We start from the raw sequence: 23,750 nt of genomic DNA, 5'->3' as shown, positions 1-23,750 counted from the left end.
TAAATAAATCTTTGGTGTATTAATTAAAGTCATTTTAGTTTATATGCTTTGACTTCTCAGTGTGGTATTTACTGCTTGTCAGGAGAGACAGCTGAATGTGATGGGCTTCCCAAGTGATCTCTGGTGAACATTATACCAAATTTAGGGGGTAACTGTAACTCCTAGACACTCTGTCCCATACATGGCATGGTATAAGAACACAGGCTTTAGATTATAGGAGACTGAATCACTTATGGAAAGCAATGTTTTGCCAAAAATACAAGACAAAAATGTTGGGAAGAACAGCAAACTGGACCAGCACTTCTTAGCAAGAATCACTGGATAGTGATCAGGGGCAGGTACCCTGCTTGATCTTTTCCCTCCCTAATCAGGTCACGGAGGCAAATTCTAGTGCCCACCACCTGAGATCAGCTTCAAACCTGGGACACTTCTGGTCCACATGGCTCAGTAGTGCACCATTTGCTGTGTTTTCCCAAAATAAGATGAAGTTATTTTATTCTCCCTTCAAGAGTCTCAATGTTGCCTGAAGTAGCCTTTAAAACTAATATATTGTAAGTGGTACCAGGCAAAGGGAATATATTTCAATTCTCCTACTATACAGGGTAGTAATTTGATGATTTTGCAGCTGACAAAATGATAATCCTAAAGTCCTAAGATCAATGTCATTGCTTCAGTTCACATAAGCACTCTTCCATTATTGCATCTGAATATTAAATCTATTTTGGTAGATTTGTGGTATCTTTTTATATTGTCCCTCCTCATTATAACATGCAATTTGGGAGGTAGCCAATTTGCCTGCTTTGCTCTAGGGCGCACGGTAACCAAGGATCCCTCTGTAAATCATTCAATGTAAAAGGCATTCATTTGTTTCTATGTCAAAGTGTAGAAAATATAAAATAAAAACAAGCTCCTCTTCCACATGGCTGGAGTTCTGTCCTCAGTGGACTAGAACTGCATGTTAAAAGATATTTAAAAGGCAGGCTTGCAGCAAAGAAATTAATCATGTGGTACCTCCTCACTTTAATTTTCTCTTCTTTTCTCACCTCTTGTCCCCAGGGCTAGGGACTCATTCCATAGGTGCTGGCCGTTCTCTGGTACAAAGTGGTCATTGTCAACTTAGTTAGTGGGTGTCAGTAGGTTATTTCTCCATGGAAGGAATCACAGCCGAACCCTCCCTCTCGTCTGATATCTATGCACTTGCAGAGGTTACTATGCAGGGAGCAGAAACAGGAACTTGGGCTACTTTTTTTCTTCTCTAGTCCAGGGTGCTCAGGCCATTGTCGTAACTAAAACTGCTTCAGTTGCGATCATCTAACTCAGCATACAGCAGGAATCAAAGCGGTGATTTTACTAGTCTGTATGGCTCAATAATGCACCAAGTGGTGTATGTACCTAATGAGCTATCAAGAAAATCCTCAGGCCCCCAATATCCTTTGGTAGACTTCTGCCCTTTCACCTTTGTCAGCATTGCCCAAGTATTTGGTCATGATACCAGAATATTGCGATCTAGACTTTAATGAGCAAATTATACAACATGGTTAGCAGGTAGATTTGGCACCTGTGATACACGAAAAGAAAATACATTTGATAATTTATAGTTAGTAATTAAGACACTAACACTAGATTGCACAAGACCATTTATGAAAGAAAATATTTCCACAAATGAAGCCAGTGAAGTTTTTCTTAAACTCCCAATTGATTTTCAACACTCTACAAGTGCCTTGAAAATTCTCTGTAATCTGCAGTAAAATGAGAGAAAAGTCACTCCTTGTGATTCTTTTGTGGTCCCAAAGTTCTCTAATTTATGAGAATTGCCCTAAACAATTTAATACTGTTTTAAGGGATGTTGCACAATTGCAATCATTTTAATTTCTAAAATTGTAATTGTTATCCTTGACCATGATTAACTAGAAGTTTTTTAAAAATCCATTAACAAGTTGGCAAATGGCAATCAGTTCTGATCCCCTTCCCCAGCAGCTGTGTGCATGACTATTCCAACTTCTCCTTTGTCAACCTTTAATTTATGCTCCAGCAACTTCTAATACGCAATTCACTTTAATACAAAATTATTCATTTAAAATATTCCTTTCATCTAAACATATTAGCCCGAATTTTGCAGTAGAAGTAACAGGGAGGATATCAGCGTTCACCATTATTAAGCAGTAAATCGGACAGCAACTTCTGGCGTCCACGCATGCGCAGCTAAACATGAATATCAGGGCCGGAATTTTTACCTTTGCATTGGGTTGGGTGCGTGCAGGCGGCGTAGCAGGTCGGGAACGCAATATTCTCAGCTTAGAGCGACTTTCACTTAATAGCCCCAATTGAAAGACTCATGCGAGTTTCCCAGCCCTATTAAATAGTGCGGATCTGATGACGTCATCAATGACTCGTTTCCAGCGCCCATATTTAAAGCAACCTTACACTGAGCTCACTTGAAGGTTGCCAGAGGAGGGTGGAAGGTGACAAAGAAAGGCCACAGTAGTGTTATAACTTTGGAAGGATGGATAGCCAAAGGCAGAGGGCTGCACCACACTTCTCTGATTCATCGCTGCATACACTGGTGGAGGCTGTCAGTGCACGCAGGGAGGTCCTCTTCCCTGCAGATAGGCGACGGAGACCTCCACATGAAACAAAAAGAACCTGGCTGGATACAGCTGAGGATGCCAGCAGCAGGGATGTGGTGAGGAGGACCTGGATACAGTGCAGGAAGCGCTTCAATGATCTCACGAGGTCAGGAAAGGTGAGTGCAATGCCACACTCACTTTCATCCTGATGTGCCTGTCAACGTATCCCCATCACTCTGCCTTCCCAAACCTACTCCTGCACATCATTCCTCACACCAACCCACCTTGCACATCCACCCATTTATCTAGTACGATAGCAAAATACTGCAGATGTTGGAAATCCGAAATAACAACAGAAAATGCTGGAAAAACTCAGCAGGTCAGGCAACATCCGTGGAGAGAAGTTTGAGTTGACGTTTCGGGTTGGACCCTTCTTCAAAACTGGAAAGAAAAGAAACTAGATCGGAGGCAGGGCTGCGATCGGACAAAAGAATAAAAGAAACAAAAGAAGTAAAAGAGATTAGAAGCTAGACAAGATAGTAATAGGCTGGGATTAGGTGTAAAGTGTACTGGCAGGGCAAAAGATAGCTGCCAGGTGTGAGAGAGAAACAAAAGGAAAGGGGGGGGGGGGGGAAAGGAGTGGAACAATTACAAGAGAAAATGAAACGGGGGCCGAGCTTATGATCTGAAATTGTTGAACTCGATATTGAGTCCGGAAGGCTGCAGACTGCCTAATCGGAAGATGAGGTGCTGTTCCTCGAGTTTACGTTGAGCTTCCGTGGAACAATACAAGAGGCCAAGGACGGTGAGGTCCGAGTGGGAATGGAGCGGTGAATTAAAATGACAGGCGACCGGAAGCTCGGGGTCACCCTTACGGACTGAACGGAGGTGTTCCGCAAAGCGGTCACCCAATCTGCGTTTGGTCTCCCCAATGTAGAGGAGACCGCATCGTGAGCAGCGAATACAGTATACTAGATTGCGAGAAGTACAAGTAAATCGCTGTTTCACCTGGAAGGGGTGTTTGGGGCCCTGGACAGTGGGAAGGGGGGAGGTATAGGGGCAGGTGTTACATCTCCTCCGCTTGCACGGGAAGGTGCCAGGCGAAGAGGAAGGGCTGTTTGGGGTGATAGAGGAGTGGACTAGGGTGTCTCGGAGGGAGCGGTCCCTGCGGAATGCTGAAAGGGGAGGGGAGGGGAAGATACGTTTGGTGGTGGGATCACATTCAACGGATCATCCTCCGGCATTTCCGCTACCTCCAAAGTGATCCCACCACCAAACGTATCTTCCCCTCCCCTCCCCTTTCAGCATTCCGCAGGGACCGCTCCCTCCGAGACACCCTAGTCCACTCCTCTATCACCCCAAACAGCCCTTTCTCTTCGCCTGGCACCTTCCCGTGCAAGCGGAGGAGATGTAACACCTGCCCCTATACCTCCCCCCTTCCCACTGTCCAGGGCCCCAAACACCCCTTCCAGGTGAAACAGCGATTTACTTGTACTTCTCGCAATCTAGTATACTGTATTCGCTGCTCACGATGTGTTCTCCTCTACATTGGGGAGACCAAACGCAGATTGGGTGACCGCTTTGCGGAACACCTCCGTTCAGTCCGTAAGGGTGACCCCGAGCTTCCGGTCGCCTGTCATTTTAATTCACCGCTCCATTCCCACTCGGACCTCACCGTCCTTGGCCTCTTGTATTGTTCCACGGAAGCTCAACGTAAACTCGAGGAACAGCACCTCATCTTCCGATTAGGCAGTCTGCAGCCTTCCGGACTCAATATCGAGTTCAACAATTTCAGATCATAAGCTCGGCCCCCATTTCATTTTCTCTTGTAATTGTTCCACTCCTTTCCCCCCCCCCTTTCCTTTTGTTTCTCTCTCACACCTGGCAGCTATCTTTTGCCCTGCCAGTACACTTTACACCTAATCCCAGCCTATTACCATCTCGTCTAGCTTCTAATCTCTTTTACTTCTTTTGTTTCTTTTATTCTTTTGTCCGATCGCAGCCCTGCCTCCGATCTAGTTTCTTTTCTTTCCAGTTTTGAAGAAGGGTCCAACCCGAAACGTCAACTCAAATTTCTCTCCACGGATGTTGCCTGACCTGCTGAGTTTTTCCAGCATTTTCTGTTGTTATTTCACCCATTTATCTACATACTCACATCCCAATCTGACTACCCACCCCTCACGTTCACCCGCATCCTAATGCAATCATAGCAAGTAACACTACAGAAGGAGGCTATTTGGCATTGGCACCCCACTCCCTCATAGTCACCCTCTACAGATGTATCCCATCCATTCCTTACACTCATTCCATCACTCTCATTCAAACTTCTCTTCTTTCCCTCCTTGCAGGAGAAAAAAGCCCACAATAATAGAGAGAGGGGGAGAACTGGAGGTGGCCCTCCAGTATTCGCACACCTTACAGGAGCAGAAGAGGTGGTTCTGGAAATTTCAGGAGCTCAAGAGACGCTGGCCGTGGGAGACGGAGAGAGGGGGATATCCTAGCAACCTGGTGATAGAATCACATCTCATAAAGGTACATGGCATACAACAGTCACTCATATGGTGACTGATATAACAACAGAAAATGCTGGAAAAACTCAGCAGGCCAGGCAACATCCGTGGAGAGAGAAATAGAGTCAACGTTTCGAGTCAAACTCTTTGAAGTTTTGCTATCGTCGATACGGCGACTGATGTCAGCAGCTGGTGAGGTGTCATCATTTGCATAATGGTAACGTTACCCATTCTTATTATAACACTTCTAATTCATCTCTTTACTCTCCCACAGGTCCATCAACTGCACCTCCCATAACTCCCCCGCGCTGTCCAGCTGGAGGAGTTAGACGCCTGCTCAGAGGAACCTCCAGCATCTGAGGGTGCAGCATCAGCAGACCCAAGCACAGCCAGCACCAGCGCAGATACTCACACCTCGGTGGTCCTTTGCGTCATAGAGTAAGTTGTCACTTGGTGGCTCACAATTCACAATTGAGCAAGAGCAGGTGGTGTTGACAGGGACAGCAGTGGCGACTCCTTGTCAGAGGGTGCAGGACACTCCCAGCTCTGCTGAGCTGCATGCAGATGCTGAGCCTCAGGGGCCATCGAGAAAGAGGGCAATCTTGGAGGGGCAGCAACAATTGCACGAGGCTTTGGCATCGTTTGCAGCCATGATGTGTGCAAATGTTCAAAGAATGGAGGAGTCCATCTCCAACATGAGCACCACCATGTCGCAGGCGATGGCGACGATGTGCTGTTCCGTGGAAAGGATGGCCACCTGCATGGAGCAGCTAATGCGCCAGTCACATGAGCACGTTAGTTGTGGACAACAGATGGCAGGCGCTCATAGACTTCCTCTCAAGGAGGGATGTAAACATTGACTTGGGCCTTCATCGCCCCACTGCTGTGCAGCAAGGTGCCCTCCAGCTCCTTGCAAGCAGCTCATGAGAGGGATGATGGTGAGAGGGGACATGGAAGTGGGGGCTCTTCTCAAAGCGCTCCCACTTCTCCCCCCCATTGCTTCCCCCTCAGTCAGAGCCCCACATGCTTCCTCGGATCGCGATGGCCGAGTCTGCCCTTCCACAGGCACAGGAGGAGCAGACTTTGGCGGGGCCATCACATGCTCCAAAACCCAGAGGACGTCCGCCAAAAGTGTCTACACAGTCGCAGCAGGGAAGTGAGCAGACTGTAACAACCTCTGCTGAAACCACAGGGATTGCACCTCCTAGGAGCATCGAAAAAGAAAATTGGAACAAAAGTAGATGCACGTGGGTGTATCAAAAAATGTTAGTGCTAAGTTTCAGTTGCTTTGACTGTGCACATAAATGTTTTTCTTTGCATCACTTTCAGGTCTTGTCCATTTTTGCCTCAAACCTTGGAAGTGGCTTTGTCACTTGGATTGAATGGTGAGATATTATTTAACCTTGAGCATTGGGGCTTTGGGTGCGAGCAATGGATTGGTCATTGTAGGGATGCTTTATGGTGTTGTTGGGGTGGAGGGGGGGGACTTAGTAGAGCATGTGGCAGCATTGGAGCAAGTTAAATAAATCTGGCTATGATGAGGCCATCCCAGGCAGCAATGTGCCCTGCTGCTGTTGCCATCTCCACCTCAGGTTTCTCCTCCTCCTGCTCGTCTTCCACCTGCTCGTCCTCCTCCTCTGAAGAGGCAGTGTGCTGTCTGCCATGCTCCTCCTACAGCTCCAATCCTCGCTGCTGCGCTAAGTTGTGCAGCACGCAGCAAACGATGATGATTCTGGAGACTCTGGCTGGTGCGTACTGAAGGGCTCCTCCAGATCTGTCAAGGCATCTGAAGCGCATCTTCAACATACCCAAAGATGTGCGGGTTAGGTTGATTGGCTATGATAAAATTGACCCTTAGTGTTAGGGGGATTAAATACGTGGGGTTACGGGGATGGGGTGGGATATGTGTTGGTGTAGGGGTTATGGGGATCGGGTGGGATATGTGTCGGTGCAGGCTCGATGGGCCGAAATGGCCTCTATCTGCACTGTGGGGTTTCTGTGATTCCTATGCTTGCTCTATGACACATCTGGTGGAGATGTGGCTCTTATTATAACATTCCTCAGCCTCAGTACTTGGCCTCCTCAGGGGTGTCATGAGCAACGTCTTCGGTGGACAGCCCTTGTCTCCAAGCAGCCAGCCAGGAAGTCTGTTTGGAGGACCAAAGGGCTGATGGAGGGTGGACTGGTGCAGAATGAGAGAGTCATGACAGCTGCCAGGGAATCTGGGGCACACATGCATGATTATCTTTTTATGGTTGCAGACAAGCTGCACATTGAGGAGGTGGAAGCCCTTGCAGTTCACAAACACTCCTGGATGATGATAGGGTGCCTTCATGGCCACATGTGTGCAGTCGATGACACCCTGCACCTGTGGAAAGTCAGCCAGAGCTGCAAAGCTGAGCGCCCGCTCAGTAACACTGGCCTCATCAGTATCAAAGTTGATATAATTGGCTGACTTGTGAAACTTAGCATTGGTCACCTGGGTGATGCATCTGTGGTCAGCGGACTGCGAGATCCTGCAAGTGTCTGCTGCAGATCCCTGGAAGGAGCCTGATGTGAAGAAGTTGAGGGCATTGGTGACTTTGACAGCCACTGGTAAGGAGTATCCACCAGATCGACTGGGCAGCAGGTCTTGTTCCAGCAAGTTACAAATATCTGCAATGACCTGGCGTGATAGCCTGAGCCTCCTTTGGCACTGCTGCTCAGTCATGTCGAGGAAGCTCATCCTCTGCCTGTATACCCTGTGTTGGGGGTATCGCTTCCGGGGTGGTGCAGCCCTGCGCTGATTCCCTCTCTCCTGTGGAGCATCAGGTCGTTGAGGAGAAGGCTGGTGTTGTGGTTGCTGCTGGTGTGGCTGCTGCTTGTGTTGTTGGTGGTGGTGCTCATCTTGGTCCGATTCTGAGGACCAAGGTAAGACAGTATAAGCGGCACCCATGCTGTAGTGATTAGAGGGCCAATCCCTCAATGTTCTAATACTGACTAGCAATGTGCTGAGAGTGGCTTCCGAGGTTGCAGAAATGACCTGCAAACTCCAGAAACGTAAATCTGTGCAAAAATGGAGTCAGCAAGAGCCTTTCCCTTAGGCAACTAATGAGGTGTAAGGTGTGTGTATTTATGTGGTATTCCCAGCTTTCAATTATTGTCCTCGCACAATGGCCATTGAGCTTCTGCCTCCCCTTCACAGGCGAGGTTCCCGAGCTGCGTGCGACCCGTGTTCATGCCGTTAAATTCAGAAGCTGCAGTTAAAAACCCTCTTAAAGGTCTGATAACAAGCAGTTAATGAGTTGAATTAGGTTGCCCGCCTCTGTGGATCGGGTCCGTGGTGGCTGGGAAACACGCTCGAGTTAAAGGCGCAAAGGGTTCCCGACGTGCTGCCTAATTCCACAATTTTTACAGCCGACCCACCTCCAAACCCGCATACACGGCAACGGGAAAATTCCGGCCCAGGAAGTTGCTGTCTGAGTTGCCCTGCTCCTCCAGAAGTTTCGCTATAACCGTATCTCGCCAAGAGACTCGGCATTCAAATACATGAAGGGCATGAAGTTGCAGTACTTACCCACTAGATACCCACTAAACACGCCAGAAAAAGTTAGGGCTTGTCCATTCATGTATAAGTGAATTGTTAACGATGTGCTAAGTCTTAATTACTGCCAAACAACTTCTCTGACATTAAAAATCAACTTTTACAAGTATGGAGTCTCATTCCTTCATATTTTAATTATTGTTCGAGATTTAAAAGTTAAAAAATTAAAATATAAAGGCTCTGAGTACGCCATCGTATTCCCTTTGAAAGGCCCCGCAACTTCTGGATTTCCGCATGTGCTTTGACAGATCATCCGAACCGCCTGAAAACTGAGTATTGCTGGTGCAGAGTTCGGCTAGTTTCCTAACAACTGTCCAGCAATTGCCCATACAACTGACGGCTGGTAAAAGCAGGTGTAGGACCCGCTTGCATCAGTGTAAGGGTATATATAAGACTTAAATAAAACATTTAAAATCCAAAATTATGCACACACTTGAAATGAGTTTATCCAAATATTGGCCCAGATTAAGATGTTTAAAACTTTTTATCAAAAAATTAAATTTTTATTGAGGTTGGTGCAATGAAGGAACTTATGAATAAAATTGCAGTTCAGTACATTGTATAATTGTTTGGGGATTCCATTGCATATCATTAGGGGATTCCCTTCATAAATGATTGCAATGGAATTCTCCTTTGTTATTGGAGGACCAGGCCCACATGATCCCAGGGATGCTTCCGAACTGCCTGTGTCCCTGGGATCCATGGGCCTTTACGCTGCCGTCCTCCTGGAGGCCTGAGATCGCAACTCTTCACAGCCTGGGCGTCAGGAGGTACTTTCGGAATTGTTTCGCGGTTTGGAGGCGTACTCTGGAGGTATGCCTCCGATCACAATTTCTCGGCCAATTTTTTTTTTACTCTTTTCTTTCTGTCTCTTTTATCTCTCTCTCCTAATCCCATCTTTCTTTCCCTCTCTTTATTTCTCTTTCTGTACATGATTTGACATTGAATTAACTATTCTAACTTACACTTCCTGGTCTAGACTCTGCATGGCTCAGTTAGGATTCTTCAATCTGATTGGTTAAGACGACACACTGTTGCTTGCCTTGTTCACACAGGTCCCAGATTCCCTGTAGAGGGCTCTGCGCTGTTTGACTCTCTAATAACCGCATGTTCCACTGCAAAAGCCCACAAAAGGTCTGTGGGCAAGTATAAGTGTAATGAACAGCTAGCTCTGTTTGTTCGTCGCTGACTGAAAAATCCAGATTAATGTTTAATATGATGGAAAACTGGTAGCAGAGGTTACTGGGATAAAATCCATACTGAGCCAGGCATATTACTTGCTTACTCTTGAGATGTTAAACCCAAATCTCTTAGTGGTTTTATATGCAATAATGAATGAGAACCTGTGCAACATTAACAGTTTACCACAATGTTATTATTTTACCACAATGTGAAACAGAATGGTAAAACAATGGTGCAGTAAAAGTGCCTTTACAGTCGACTCCTGTTAATTTGAAATTGTTTTTGCTTGAACAAAGATTACATTATCCAGTAATTCGAATTATGCAATTTATTAAAATACAGGAGGCGTTTTGCGCTAAATAACAGTTGAATCACTAGATAATTCAAATTACACAACTCTGAATTAAGAGTAGACTGTATATGCACACTTTTAAGTTAATTCTTACCATAATATTCTATCATTTTCACTAATTTATAAGCCAGAAAAAGTATGTTTTAATATAAAACATTAAAAATGAAAATCTCTAACTGTAGCTAAATGTTTTCCAACTGAGTTTAAATTTAGAATGGTAATTTGTCACACTGGCAGCAGGCAAGAACTTTATGTAGGTGCATGTTGATGACACAATTAGGAATCTAAAGTCAACATTCTTAGTTTACCAGGATTTTATGGTGCTGCAGTAACTAATTATATTGTTTATACTGATTCAACAGTAATCAGATTACTAGAAAACCACTGTTCTATGTCATATATCCTACACTTAACCTTACTGGGCTCTGATCATTTTACTTTTCAGTTTAAAACTTTGTAGCCACTGTGGCTAAGGATCATTTAAACATTTTAGCCAACCGGAGGAAAAATTGTAACAAAGCTTTAATTAAATTTCTTACAGTATAAATTTTCTAAAAGAAACTATCATAATTGTAAATGCTGGCTCTTTTGATGGCTTAGTTTGTTAAAGAGACTGTGCTGTGTAATACTATGCCATACAAACAAATGTTTCAGATTTGATTTATGGTCCATGCTGAGTCAGCTTCTCTCAGGTGGGATGCAGCAGTTGACCTCAAAAGCCCTGGGATAGGAAGGCGCAAAAAAAAATCAGTTAACATTCCTACTCTAATTGCTATCTGAGGACTCCAGCTAGAAGGTACATATGTTTGTATGTTGGGTGAGGAAAGGATAAGGCTTGGTTGTGATGCCCTCTATGGTTGAATAGCCTGCTGACACTGATAGTTTGGCTTACAAATAATAACAGTTGGACTAGATACTGGAGGGCTGCAGACACCGAGGAACTTTATGCAGCAGGAGTCAGTGCCTTCATGTGAGTGGAGGAAAGAGAAGAGAAAGGTGTAAAACTGCACTGCATTTGTAAATAAATTAATGCTTTTCCTTTGTTTACACAGTGTGATTAGTTTAATAGTCCAAGTGAGGAATTAGTCAGGCTGTTTCAATCAAAGATAAGGGCACAAACAAACCTTTGTCTTTCTTTGACGGGACAGTGAGCTGATTTTACCTTGCAATATTTTGTATTTGATTTTCCTGAAATACTTTACAAATTTGCTTATATATCAGCAACTCCGATCCAAGTGCACATTATATAGTTATGGAATTTACAGTGATTTTCAAAGTGTTTCTCAATTTCAACTTTTTGAAAATGACAATCCCTTTTATAAGCTGATCTGAGAAAGAAAAAACGTACAGGAAAATGACACATACAGTGGTTATGTTTGGTAAGCCTGGACTTAACCTGTTAACACTAAAAATACTTCATAATTGGATACATAGGTGTCCTATCAATTTTGGAAAATAAATGTGAATATGGAAAATTATATGTATGGTTCCAAATACTGTAATTAAAAAAAAGAGAAATTATTAACCATTAAACAGTTTCACTTTCCCCACCTGAAAACCTTGAATTCTGGCTAAGTACTCTAGCTGCTGAGAGGGCTGTACTGCTGAACAGGGGGAAGCAGGTGCTTTTCCTTTCAAGCTTATAGCTTCTGCAGTCGGGGATGTCCCATTCAACAGAAGCTCCCTCGCAATGGCTGCTGTGTTGCTGGTGGTGCTGAAGAATGAACTACATCCTTGGTTTATTTCTTTAGATGTCAAATAGTTCATTGCAGGAGCTGCCTTGTTACGACTTGCTTCCATCTCTTGATAAACATCAGGGGAGAGGTGGAGAATTCCCTTCTGGGCTGTAAATGAAAGAAGATAATAGTCATATTATTACATTCTTTATTTTCTACAAGGAGTTTTACTATAATGTTACTGTATTTTGGGTAATTGTCTTTGCGGATTTATCAACAGCAACTAAATACAAAAAAAATCTGAAATATAGCAACTACTGTAGCAAGCACCAGGATAACTTAAAATTCTATAGCGTAAATTTACCCTAATTTAAAAAAATCTTGGAATGAAAAAGTAATTTGCAATTTGCTCCAATACAGGAAACTTTGGTTTATCCGGAGGTTAACTGTCCGGAATGCTCGATCCACTGGCAAAATTCAGGAGTCGGTTCAGTAAGTTTTTTTTCTTTTCGTTGCTTTTTTTTCACCAGTCAGGCTCTGCAAGGTGTAGCTGAAGCTGTTGCTTAGCTACAGAGACGCTTGCAAGCTACGGCCGACTGTTTAGAAGCTGTTGCTAAGCAACAGGGTTTGTTGCTAGATACGGAGCTTTTGAGCGCCGTATGTTTTAACATTACTGCTGGTTTGTCCGGCAGTTTTGATGGGACGGCAACAGCTTGGTCCCATCGGTGCCGGATATCACAAAGTTCCCTGTATATCTTTACTCTGTGAATTCAGTAAATGTATGTTGTGTCTTACACATTTATGGTTAACTACACTGGATATTGCACTTAATCTGTCTTCCTGAAGTGCTGAAATACCACTTGATCTAGTGGCAAATGAAGACATTTGTAATGCTGCCTATTCCACTTCATATACTGTTAATCTTACTATAGAAGCTAGCTCTGTCACATTTTGATTTTAAGCATTTAAATATGTAGGGGATAATTTTCACCGTCACCACTTGGGCAGTAAAACAGCAGAGCGGATCACCCACCTATTTTAGAACCCGCCCAATTTTCATCCCATTGATTTTAATACGATGAAAAGCGATATTGCCCAAGCGGTGAAGATGAAAATACCTCCTTAGTATTCCTTAACTGATGTTGCTGCTAGGACTACTAATATTGCAATTCTACCACCTCGAATTTGCCAAATTAAAATTAATCAATAATTAATTTCAAGTAGGTTAGCGCTCCATATCTCTGTGATCAGTGTTTATGGTCTGCCTTATTGAAAGTCCCTGCAAATATTAGTTAAAGACTGAATCCAGGTGCTTTATTAATCCCCCTTCCAGGTCTCTGCAGAGTATGGGATAATGACTAGCCTGTAACCAGCCTCTAAAAAGATTAGTAATCCAATGCTGCAGACCAGATGAGCTGCAAGGGGATCATTTGCCCTGTGTCAGTTCAGCACATGTAGCCCACTCCATTCAATACTTTAGGAAAAGGATGTATGCAGGGCCAATCAGCCAGGTGCTCATCAGTGATGGCACTTAACCATAGTCACCCTCCCTGTTAAAAGTATTACATTTAATAAAGTATACTGCTTTATTGTAGAATCTTGTATTGATTTACATGGCAACAAAGCTTCATACATAATTAAATTTGGCCAATAAATGTGGCTCCACACCTTTTTGGAAACAGTGCAATGGACTAAATTAATTGAAAGCAGAATTTAATAGCATATATGTATGCACTTTCTAACGTCACAAAGATACAGATAAAAAGTTTACACCACAGGTTTAGCATCAGAAACAAGAAACAATTTTTGTTTCTCTTTCAAAATTAAACCTTAACTAATTCAATATAAGTAACAGGTACCGCACAAATTGCTACCACATGAAGCACTGCAGCCATCTAACCTGTCACTGGGTTACTAAAGCAACAACTAAAAGTTAGGAATATTTCTAAAGTTCTGTTTATAGCAGAAAAGATTGCTCTGTAGAAAAACAGTAATACTGACTATACTTGAAAGAACTTTGAGGGGAGGTGGCCATTAACTGCATGTAGAGAAATGTGCTAAAAGTTTCACCTATACCATGTGACTATCTTTTACACTATCATGTGCTAACATTACTAAGGTCACTCAGTCTGTTTTTCACCTACAACAAATGTCTTTTTTACACTGGGGCAGACAATGCTATCACTTTCATGCTGTCAACTTGTTGATCTGGAGAGGTACTTCAGAAAATGTGACAATCAGGCAACAAACATGACTGATCCTTATTGTGCAACTTACATGCCTACTTTTGCTTATCAAGTGATAAAGACAACTGAAATTAGTTTTCCCGGGCATGCCAAGTCTAACACTCTTCCGCTTCTTCTCATGCCCTTCAGATTATTTTTCTCACACATTTACTAAACAAAACCCAATTGCAACACAGTGTTTCTTAATTATTGCCTTGGAGAGTTTTGACCTTGTGAATACTTGTGAAATGAAACTTGATATAATGCTTAAATATTTGTAGTAACTTAAAGGAAATAACTTTTTTGTGTCTAGGTTTGGGTTCTTGCACCTCAGAGTTCAGGTCTAATTTTGTATATTTATACTTGTTTCAGATGGAACTTCATGTCTGTTCTTCACAAGACACTGACTGGGCTTATGTAGTAAGAACATTAAGACTTACATAGACCTAAAGTTTCATAACCCTACAATTTTGTCATTGCTCAAATGACTATTAAATAGAGAATTGAGTTAATCGAACTTGCGAATGGTCTTCCTCATTTTTGAATGTAGCTGAACATGTATATACACTTTGGGACTCTTCACTTTAAGGATTTGGTGCCATTGTGTGACAATTTTGATTAGGTGGTCTTTTACGAATAACATTCTTAATTATTTTGATCTGAAAAAGAAATCGAGTCAACCAGAGTAGGAGCAGCAGGAAACTGTAAACATATACACCGATAACAATAGCTCCAAGTAGCACTCAGTCAGAAAAGGAATCAATAGGTAGGTTACGTGAGAGCTTTATATGTAGAGAGGTTGAACAGAAGGCAAGTCCAAATCTACGGTAAGTAATCTAATGTTCTTCCTCATTCATGCAATCTCTATATACAAAGTAGTACAAAAACTGCAGAAGGGACTCATAAATGTTGGGACCAGCTTACAGAGTTCTCTGAGTTGTCACATCACAAAAACAGTACTTAGTGAAAACATCAGTTACTCTAACAGCTGCATTACAGAAAGAATAGAGAAAAACCCTCCACATGCTGACCCAGAAAGAGCCTGTGGCATGGTAAGAATGGGATATGTTTCCAAGTGGTTTCTGGCCAACTAAGAAACAACACTAGGAGATAACTTTTACTAGCCTATTCATTTAACTCTATTTAGTATGGTTTTCTTCCCATAGGAAACAAACAATTATCTTTGGTGCAAATATTCTGGCCTAGAAATTCAGTATCGCCACGTTTGGGGCGTTATACTCGAGCGGGCGTGAAATTTAGCGCCTGGCGCAAATTATCGCCACCTTCAGCTAAATTGACCTGCTTCGCCCCAGGATGTGCTTGGAGCGCTAAAACAGGCGCTGCACGACTGTCCTAAGGCGCTAAGCCATAGAAGTGAGGCGCTACCACCGAGGGCGGGCGCAGCGCAGGTGCGGCCAGTTAGCGATTGCACGCAGACACGCTGGCGCCGGTCAGCTCTCAAAGGGGAGGGTCGATCTTGGATTGCAGCCACACCCTGCACATCGGAGCCCTGATTCTCGGCCTGGACAGACCTGCTGCCACATTCTAACGCCTAGGACCATGGAGAGGGCCAGGGAGCGAGCGCAGCGGTTCAGCGAGGGGGCCTTGGAGGTTCTGGTTGGTGCGGTGGAGCGCAGGCGATCTATCCTGTTTCCAGACAGTGGCAGGAGGCCGCTGCCCACCGACTACCACAAAGCTTGGAGGGAGGTGGCTCACAGAGTGACCTCCAGCATCATGGTGCCTAGGACCCCTGTGCAATGCAGGAAGAAGTTCAATGACCTCACTCGGGTCGACAGGGTGAGTACCCTTTTCAGTATCCTCTTCATCCCTGCATGTTTACCTCACTTTATGGCCAAAGGGTCCTGAAAGCCCCAATGCCCAGCCCTCATCCAACACCTATGGGCCGTTCATGAAACTCACACGCACATTCAGCACTTTACACACTGTAAGGGCTATTCCACCATGGGAGGCAGTGCAGACAAGATCAGGGCTTCACACTGTACTCAGAGCCCATCCTTTCTCTTGCAGGGCAAGCTGGCCCATAACAGGAGGCAGCAGCAATGGACCGGGGCAGGCCGGCCTCACCTTAAAGACCTCAGCGATCTGGAGCAGCGAGTCCAGCGCATTATGGCAGGCCGGATGATTGGCCCCGTCACCACTGGAGATGCTGACCCCTGGACAGCAATGGTAAGGTCATCACCTTTTTGACCTCTCTCCTTCTACTTGTGCCTCACACCAGCATCCTTTGCCACTATCGAACCAATACAGTGCATTGCAGCACTCATGCCTCCCTCGCTGACGCCCTGTCCTCACGCTAAAGCAACTCTTGCAACTCCCTGCTTTCAGATGCTGATTCGCCAAGTGAGGAGGCGGGCCCTCAAGCTGCCACTGTGAGTGAGTCTGAAGGCGAGGAGGAAGAAGAAGCCGGACCATCAGTGCCACCCTCAGCCGAGGCAGCCCATGGCCATAATGGGGACATGTCTTACCTGGAGGGGGGCAGGGGGGAAGGGTCTGAGGATGGTGAAGCTCCGGGGCCCAGCGGGCTGCAGCAACGCAGGGGGGGGGGGGCGGTATGGAAGCTCGGCGGCCTTCTCCCCAGAGGGAAAGTCTGGCCTCCAGTCCTGCTACAGTGAACGCAGAAGAGGTGCGGCTCCTCGCTGAAATGGGCGCCCAGGCGGAGCAGAGGCACACTGAGCTCATGGCTGCAGTGGCAAGGATGCCCAAATCCATTGAGTCACTGGCAAGGAGTGTCCAGGACTTCGGTGCAGCACTAGCAAGGAGTCTGCAGGACTTCGGTGCAGCACAGGCAGCACAGGCGGCTTCCACGCAAGTGCTTAGTGGTGCAATGCAGTCAGCGGCTGGTCTGATGCAGATGCAGATTGAGGCCACACGAGCACTGACTGCTGCCACCCTCGCTGCATCGGGCACGAATCGCCGGGGCCCTCGTCGCGGCGCAGAGACCAGCAGTCTGTGCTTCAGCAGATTGCTCCGGATGCTGCAGTGCTGCCCCGTGGGAGTGCCACTGTGTCGTCCGACCAGGGAGTGCCTGTCCTCTGTCAGGATAGCAGCATTCCTGCTGCCAACACTGTCACTTCTCCACTGCAGCTGCCACCACCCGTAGGACAGACTGCTGCCGCCCATGCAGAGTTGGACCAGTCAGCAGCCGGGCCCTCCAGGCCCAGAGCTGGTCCAGGCTGTCCCCCAAGGGCATCTGCCGACTCAGTTTCTGACACTCAGCAGCCTTCCCCCAGCCTTGCTGCAGCCACTGGGGTCCCATTGCGGATGAGCTGCAGGGTGGGAAGGGGCCAATCTCGCAAGTGAAGCAGATCACCCTCGAAGGGCAAAAAGTAGGTGTGGCAAAATGCTGTTAATTTTTTTAGTGAAGGCCGAGGATCGTGCTCATTTTTTGTTAACTCTTTTGTTCATTGTCTCCAGGTTGTGAGAGCCAGTTATGTGTCTGACTGTTTTTTTGGGGGTTTCTCTCTATTACTTTGTCATGCGGGAAGGGCACACAGTTTGTTAAATAAAGAAGTGTCTTTATTCAGATTGTGCATGTTTGCTCTTTGAACTATTTGCTGCCTTGACCGGCTCAGGGGTTGCAGAACAGTTCCATTCATGTTCTTTCAATGGCACAAGCCATTCCCTCAGAGGGGGCCTAGAACCGACTTGCAATAAGCCGCTGACGGACGGCCCTTGCACTTTGTGCCTCCCTCCCGTCTTGGTGCTCCTCCTCCTCCAGGTTATGTAGCATGCAGCATACTACAACGAAATGGGAGACTCGCTCAGGTGAGTACTGAAGGGCTCCCCCGGAATGGTCCAGACAGCAGAACCGTTCCTTTAGCACGCCGATTGTGTGCTCAATGATGTTCCTGGTCGCTTGATGGCTCTCATTGTATCGTTCTTCAGCAGGGGTGCTGGGCGCACAGAGCGGGGTCATCAGCCAGGTGCACAGAGGATAGCCCTTGTCCCCGAGAAGCCAGCCTCCTGGGTGAGCCGGGGCTTCAAAAAGGTCTGCCACAGAAGTCTGGCGCAGGATGAAGGCGTCGTAGCTGCTGCCTGGAAAGCGGGTATTGACAGCTAGTATCAGCTGTCTGTGGTCACACACCAACTGGACGTTCAACGAATGGAACCCCTTCCGGTTGCGGTAATCCTCGGCATTCTCTTGTGGCGCCCGCAAAGCCACATGCGTGCAGTCAATGGCGCCCTGGACCATGGGGAAGCCCGCTATTCTTGCAAATCCCATTGCGCGCTCTTGCTGCTTGACCAGGGTCATGGGGAAGGAAATGTACTGACGTCTCCTTTTAAAGAGGGCATTCGTGACTTGGCGGATGCAGCAATGCACCGCAAACTGGGAGACATTGGCAATGTCCCCAGTAGCAGATTGGAAGGAGCCGGTGGCATAGAAGTTGAGAGCCACTGTCACCTTCACTGCCACCGACAGAGACGTCCTGCTCCTCAGTTGAGGCTGCAGATCTGGCTGAAGCAGGTGGCAGAGCTCAGTGACCACCTCCCTGCTGAATCGAAGCCTCCGAACACACTGCTCCTTAGACATGTTGAGGTATGAGAACTGTTGGCTGTGGTAAACCACTGTTTGTATTCCACTGTGTACATGCCTGTACATGCCTCGGCTGACTCCTCCCACGAATCCAGGTATAAAGGTGACTGCTCCACAGCCCCTTTGTATTCTGGACCGGTCGACCACTCGAGGCACACCTTCATTCTCTCGTTAATAAAAGCCTGTTAATTACTCGCTTAATCTCAGTCTTTTGAGTTATTGATAGCGCATCAATTTTATTAACAAGATTTTTATAATGGAGAAGATCCTCACACCAGCATGCCTGGACTTAGATCATCGGGAGGCGGACTCATCCACCAAGTTTACTCACTGGCTTAGGTGTTTCGAAAAATTCCTGACCGCCTCCGCTGCAATCAAATCGGACGAGGACAAACTGGATGTCCTGACCTCCAAAGTGAACCACCGAGTGTACTCGGTCATCCAAGACGCGACCTCGTACGCGGATGCTATCAAGCTCCTCAAGGACCAGTACACGCGCCCAGTGAACGAAGTGTACGCCAGGCACCTTCTGGGGAGTCGTAAACAACCTGGGGAATCGACCAAGGAATACCTTCAGGCACTGTCTGTGCTTGGCTGGGCCTGTGGTTGTAAGGATGTAAAGGCCGCCGTGTACACAGAGGAACTTATCCGGGACGCTTTTGTAGCAGGCCACAGGTCCAATTACACCCGACAGCGACTGTTGGAGCAGAGTGACCTCGACCTCAACAAGGCCTCTGAACTCGCACTATCATTGGATGCAGCCTACTCCTCTGCACCGTGGACGCCGCGGGGAACGACAGCCTGGGACACGGTAGGACCGTCTCATAGCGCCGTGCCACCCCAGCCACATCCCAGCAACGGCCCAACTACCGCAGCAGTGTCCCAAGGCCAGACAGCAGTGCCCCAAGGCCAGAAATGCTACTTCTGTGGCCAGGCCAAACACCCCAGAGCGCGCTGCCCGGCGAAAAATGCGATCTGCTCGGGCTGCGGGAAGAAGGGACACTACGCCAGCGTCTGCAGGGCCAAAGCCACCCCGAACCCCAGCAGCGCCGCGTGTGGGCCGTCACCTTGGGCCTCCCCAGCCATGTGCGAACCACCGGAACAGCAGCCATTTTGGACGCCTCCAGCCACATGGGGATCATGGACGCCGCCATCTTGGACGACAGCCGGGACACAGCAGGCCCCCAACACCGCCTCATCTGATACCCGCAGCGACACACCGACCCCTACGCTGGCCTCCGTTACACTGGACCAAGCGAGACCGCACCAGCTGGCCAGTTCCACAATGGACATTAAGGTAAATGGTCACGAAACAATCTGCCTTTTTGACTCTGGGAGCACGGAGAGCTTCATCCACCCCGACACGGTGCGGCGTTGCTCTCTCCCAGTCCTGCCTGCGCACCAGCGGATTTCTATGGCCTCCGAGTCCCAGTCGGCGGACATTGGCGGCTACTGCGTGGTGACACTCGTAGTAGACGGGACTGTGTACGGTAATTTTAAACTTCTGGTCCTGCCCCACCTCTGCGCTGCCGTTCTACTGGGGTTAGATTTTCAGTGCCACCTTAAAAGTGTTACGATGGCGTACGGTGGACCCCTCCCCCCACTCACAGTCCGCAGCCAGCAGCTTCCAAATTGCCCGCCGCGCACCAGGTGCAACCTCTCCACACTCAGAGTCACCCCCCCCCCCCACTGTTTGCTAACCTCACCCCCGACTGTAAGCCCATCGCCACAAAGAGCAGGCGATACAGTGCCGGGGACAGGGTTTTCATTAAAACCGAAGTGGAGCGGCTCCTGAAGGAAGGGATTATTGAGGGCAGCACCAGTCCCTGGCGAGCCCAGGTTGTGGTCGTTAAGACCGGCGAGAAGCAGCGCCTGGTCATCGACTACAGCCAGACAATAAATCGCTACACCCTGCTGGACACTTACCCACTCCCCCGCATAGCTGATATGGTCAACCAGATCGCGCAGTACCGCGTCTTCTCGACCATTGACCTGAAATCAGCGTACCACCAGCTCCCTATCCGCCCTGAGGACCGCCAGTATACTGCCTTTGAGGCAAACGGCCGCCTCTATCACTTCCTTAGGGTTCCCTTTGGCGTCACCAACGGGGTCTCTGTCTTCCAAAGAGAGATGGACCGGATGGTCGATCAAAATGCGTTGCAGGCCACTTTCCCATATTTGGACAATGTGACCATCTGCGGCCATGACTTGCAGGACCATGACGCAAACCTCGAAAAATTCCTCTGCACCGCCAAACTCCTCAACCTGACGTATAACAAGGAGAAGTGCATATTCCGCACAACCCGCCTCGCCATCCTTGGCTGTGTTGTGGAACACGGAGTCATCGGCCCCGACCCCGACCAGATGCGTCCCTTTATGGAACTCCCACTGCCCCACTGCCTCAAGGCCCTGAAGAGGTGCCTAGGGTTTTTCTCTTATTACGCCCAGTGGGTCCCCTACTATGCGGACAAGGCCCGTCCGCTGATCAAGTCCACCTCTTTTCCCGTGACGGCAGAGGCCCGCTTAGCCTTCCACCGTATCAAGGAAGACATTGCCAAAGCCACCATGCACGCAGTGGACGAATCCATCCCCTTCCAGGTGGAAAGCGATGCGTCCGACTTTGCCCTGGCCGCTACCCTCAATCAGGCGGGGAGACCCGTGGCCTTCTTTTCACGAACCCTCCAGGGCCCGGAGACCAGACACTCCGCTGTTGAGAAGGAGGCCCAGGCTATTGTGGAGGCTGTGCGTCATTGGAGGCACTACCTGGCCGGAAAACGATTTACCCTGCTCACTGACCAGCGTTCAGTTGCTTTCATGTTTAACAACAAGCAGAGGGGCAAAATCAAAAACGACAAGATCTTGAGGTGGAGAATCGAACTTTCCACCTACAATTACGAGATCTTGTACTGGCCCGGGAAGCTCAATGAACCCCCGGATGCTCTATCGCGTGGCACCTGCGCCAGCGCGCAGATCGATAGACTGCGGGCCCTCCACAATGACCTCTGCCACCCGGGGGTCACCAGGTTCTTCCACTTCATCAAGGCCCGCAACCTGCCTTACTCCATTGAGGAGGTCAGGACCATGACCAGGAACTGCCAAGTCTGCGCTGAGTGCAAACCGCACTTTTATAGACCAGACAGGGCTCACCTGATAAAAGCCACTCGCCCCTTCGAGCGCCTGAGCGTTGATTTCAAAGGGCCTCTCCCCTCCTCCGACCGCAATGTGTACTTCCTCAATATTATTGATGAGTACTCCCGTTTCCCGTTCGCCATCCCCTGCCCGGACATGACCAGTGCCACGGTCATTAAATGTCTGAATGACCTCTTCACCCTGTTCGGTTTCCCCAGCTATATCCATAGCGACCGGGGCTCATCGTTTATGAGTGACGAACTCCGTCAGTACCTGCTAGCTAGGGGCATTGCCACAAGCAGGACCACCAGTTACAACCCCCGGGGGAACGGACAGGTGGAGAGAGAGAATGAGACAGTTTGGAAGGCCGCCCTGCTAGCCTTAAAGTCTAGGGGCCTTCCGACCTCCCGCTGGCAGGATGTGCTCCCCGATGCGCTCCACTCTATTCGGTCACTGCTCTGCACTGCCACTAACGCCACCCCTCATGAGAAAATGTTTGTCTTCCCAAGGAAGTCCACATCGGGGACATCGCTACCGCCATGGCTGACGTCCCCAGGGCCGGTCCTACTGAGAAGACACGTGAGGACCCATAAAACAGACCCCCTGGTCGAGAGGGTCGACCTCCTCCACGCCAACCCCCAGTATGCTTACATTGCGTACCTGGACGGGCGGGAGGACACAGTCTCCATAAGAGACCTCGCACCCTCGGGGGCCGCAGTAACCCACTACCCACTACCACCCCCCCCCCCCCCACGATCCGATATCCAGCCCCAGCAGACGGCAGGCCTGGGCCCCGCGACCCGCTCGACATCTACGAGGACTACACACCATTGCCCCAGCCTACGCGGGACTCAACGCCGGAAGCTTCACTACCCTTGCCGTCGCCATGTCGATCACAGCGGCAGACAAGACCTCCGGAGAGACTCCAATACCCTAACTTTTAATACACTTCACCCCGCCGGACTCAATTTTAAACAAGGGGTGAATGTGGTAAACCACTGTTTGTATTCCACTGTGTACATGCCTGTACATGCCTCGGCTGACTCCTCCCATGAATCCAGGTATAAAGGTGACTGCTCCACAGCCCCTTTGTATTCTGGACCGGTCAACCACTCGAGGCACACCTTCATTCTCTTGTGAATAAAAGCCTGTTAATTACTCGCTTAATCTCAGTCTTTTGAGTTATTGATAGCGCATCATTGGCGGAATACCCTGGGAGGGTAAGGCCTCCTGTGCCGACGCCTGTTGGCCCTCCTCCGTCTGGCCATGATTGGCACTCTCTCTCGGCGTCTCTGAGCCCTCTCAATGCAATGCAGAAACCCAACTTTTTCACCCATTGCAGCCCTCATAGTATGTGGCCACTCAAGGTTATGCCACTGAAAAATCAAACCAACTGCAAAGTTCTGGGCCGAAGCCAGAAGTACCTGTGCGAGCGCTGACTCAATGCAGGAAGCTTTGTCTCTCTGCAAATCTCTCTCTGTCTCACAGATGTAGTGGTCCAAAAATGGCTACCACTAAGAAGCCGTTCCAGTCAACCAGTCGCTGGGAGCGCCAGGCGGAAAGGAGGGGGGCGCCACTGAAGTTCCGGTTCGGGGCGCCCCAAGGGCGTTGCACCATGAAATGACGTCAGGATCTGTGCGCGCAGCTGAGCGGGCGTTGCGGTTTTGCGCCACCACTAAATGTCCGCTCAATGTCGCGAGAGGCGCAGGTCTCGCCGCGCCCGGGCGCTAGCCGCTTCGCACCCCACTTATCGCCCTCTTAAGGCGCTAACGGGTGGCGCTAACAACTGAATTTCTCCCCCTCTTAGTTTTATTCGTATAGAAATCTAAAACTCATCAATAAAGTGATGCTTTCTTTAGGTAGAAGAAATGAGAGGCAGAAGATTCAGCACTGTAATTTCCTGTGATAAAATAAGTTAAAATACAAGTTTTAAGAAGAATGTCTTATGTTGTCTTATAACTTTCTGATCGA

General features: G+C 47.9%; 1 protein-coding gene across 1 annotated transcript in view; it reads right to left on the bottom strand.

Annotated features, from left to right (window-relative positions):
- Positions 1-23,750, bottom strand: part of stau2 (staufen double-stranded RNA binding protein 2) — a 247,216-nt gene that overhangs the window by 124,324 nt on the left and 99,142 nt on the right. The window contains exon 5 of the mRNA XM_085993158.1: positions 11,746-12,038. Within this exon, the coding sequence (XP_085849284.1) occupies positions 11,746-12,038 (293 nt within the window). The remainder of the gene's footprint in view (positions 1-11,745; positions 12,039-23,750) is intronic.

The sequence above is a fragment of the Somniosus microcephalus genome, chromosome 7 (assembly GCF_052327205.1).
Source record: "Somniosus microcephalus isolate GS21.2 chromosome 7, FLI_Smic_1.0, whole genome shotgun sequence".
Classification (NCBI taxonomy): Eukaryota; Metazoa; Chordata; class Chondrichthyes; order Squaliformes; family Somniosidae; genus Somniosus; species Somniosus microcephalus.
This window is presented reverse-complemented; position numbering and strand designations above follow the sequence as displayed.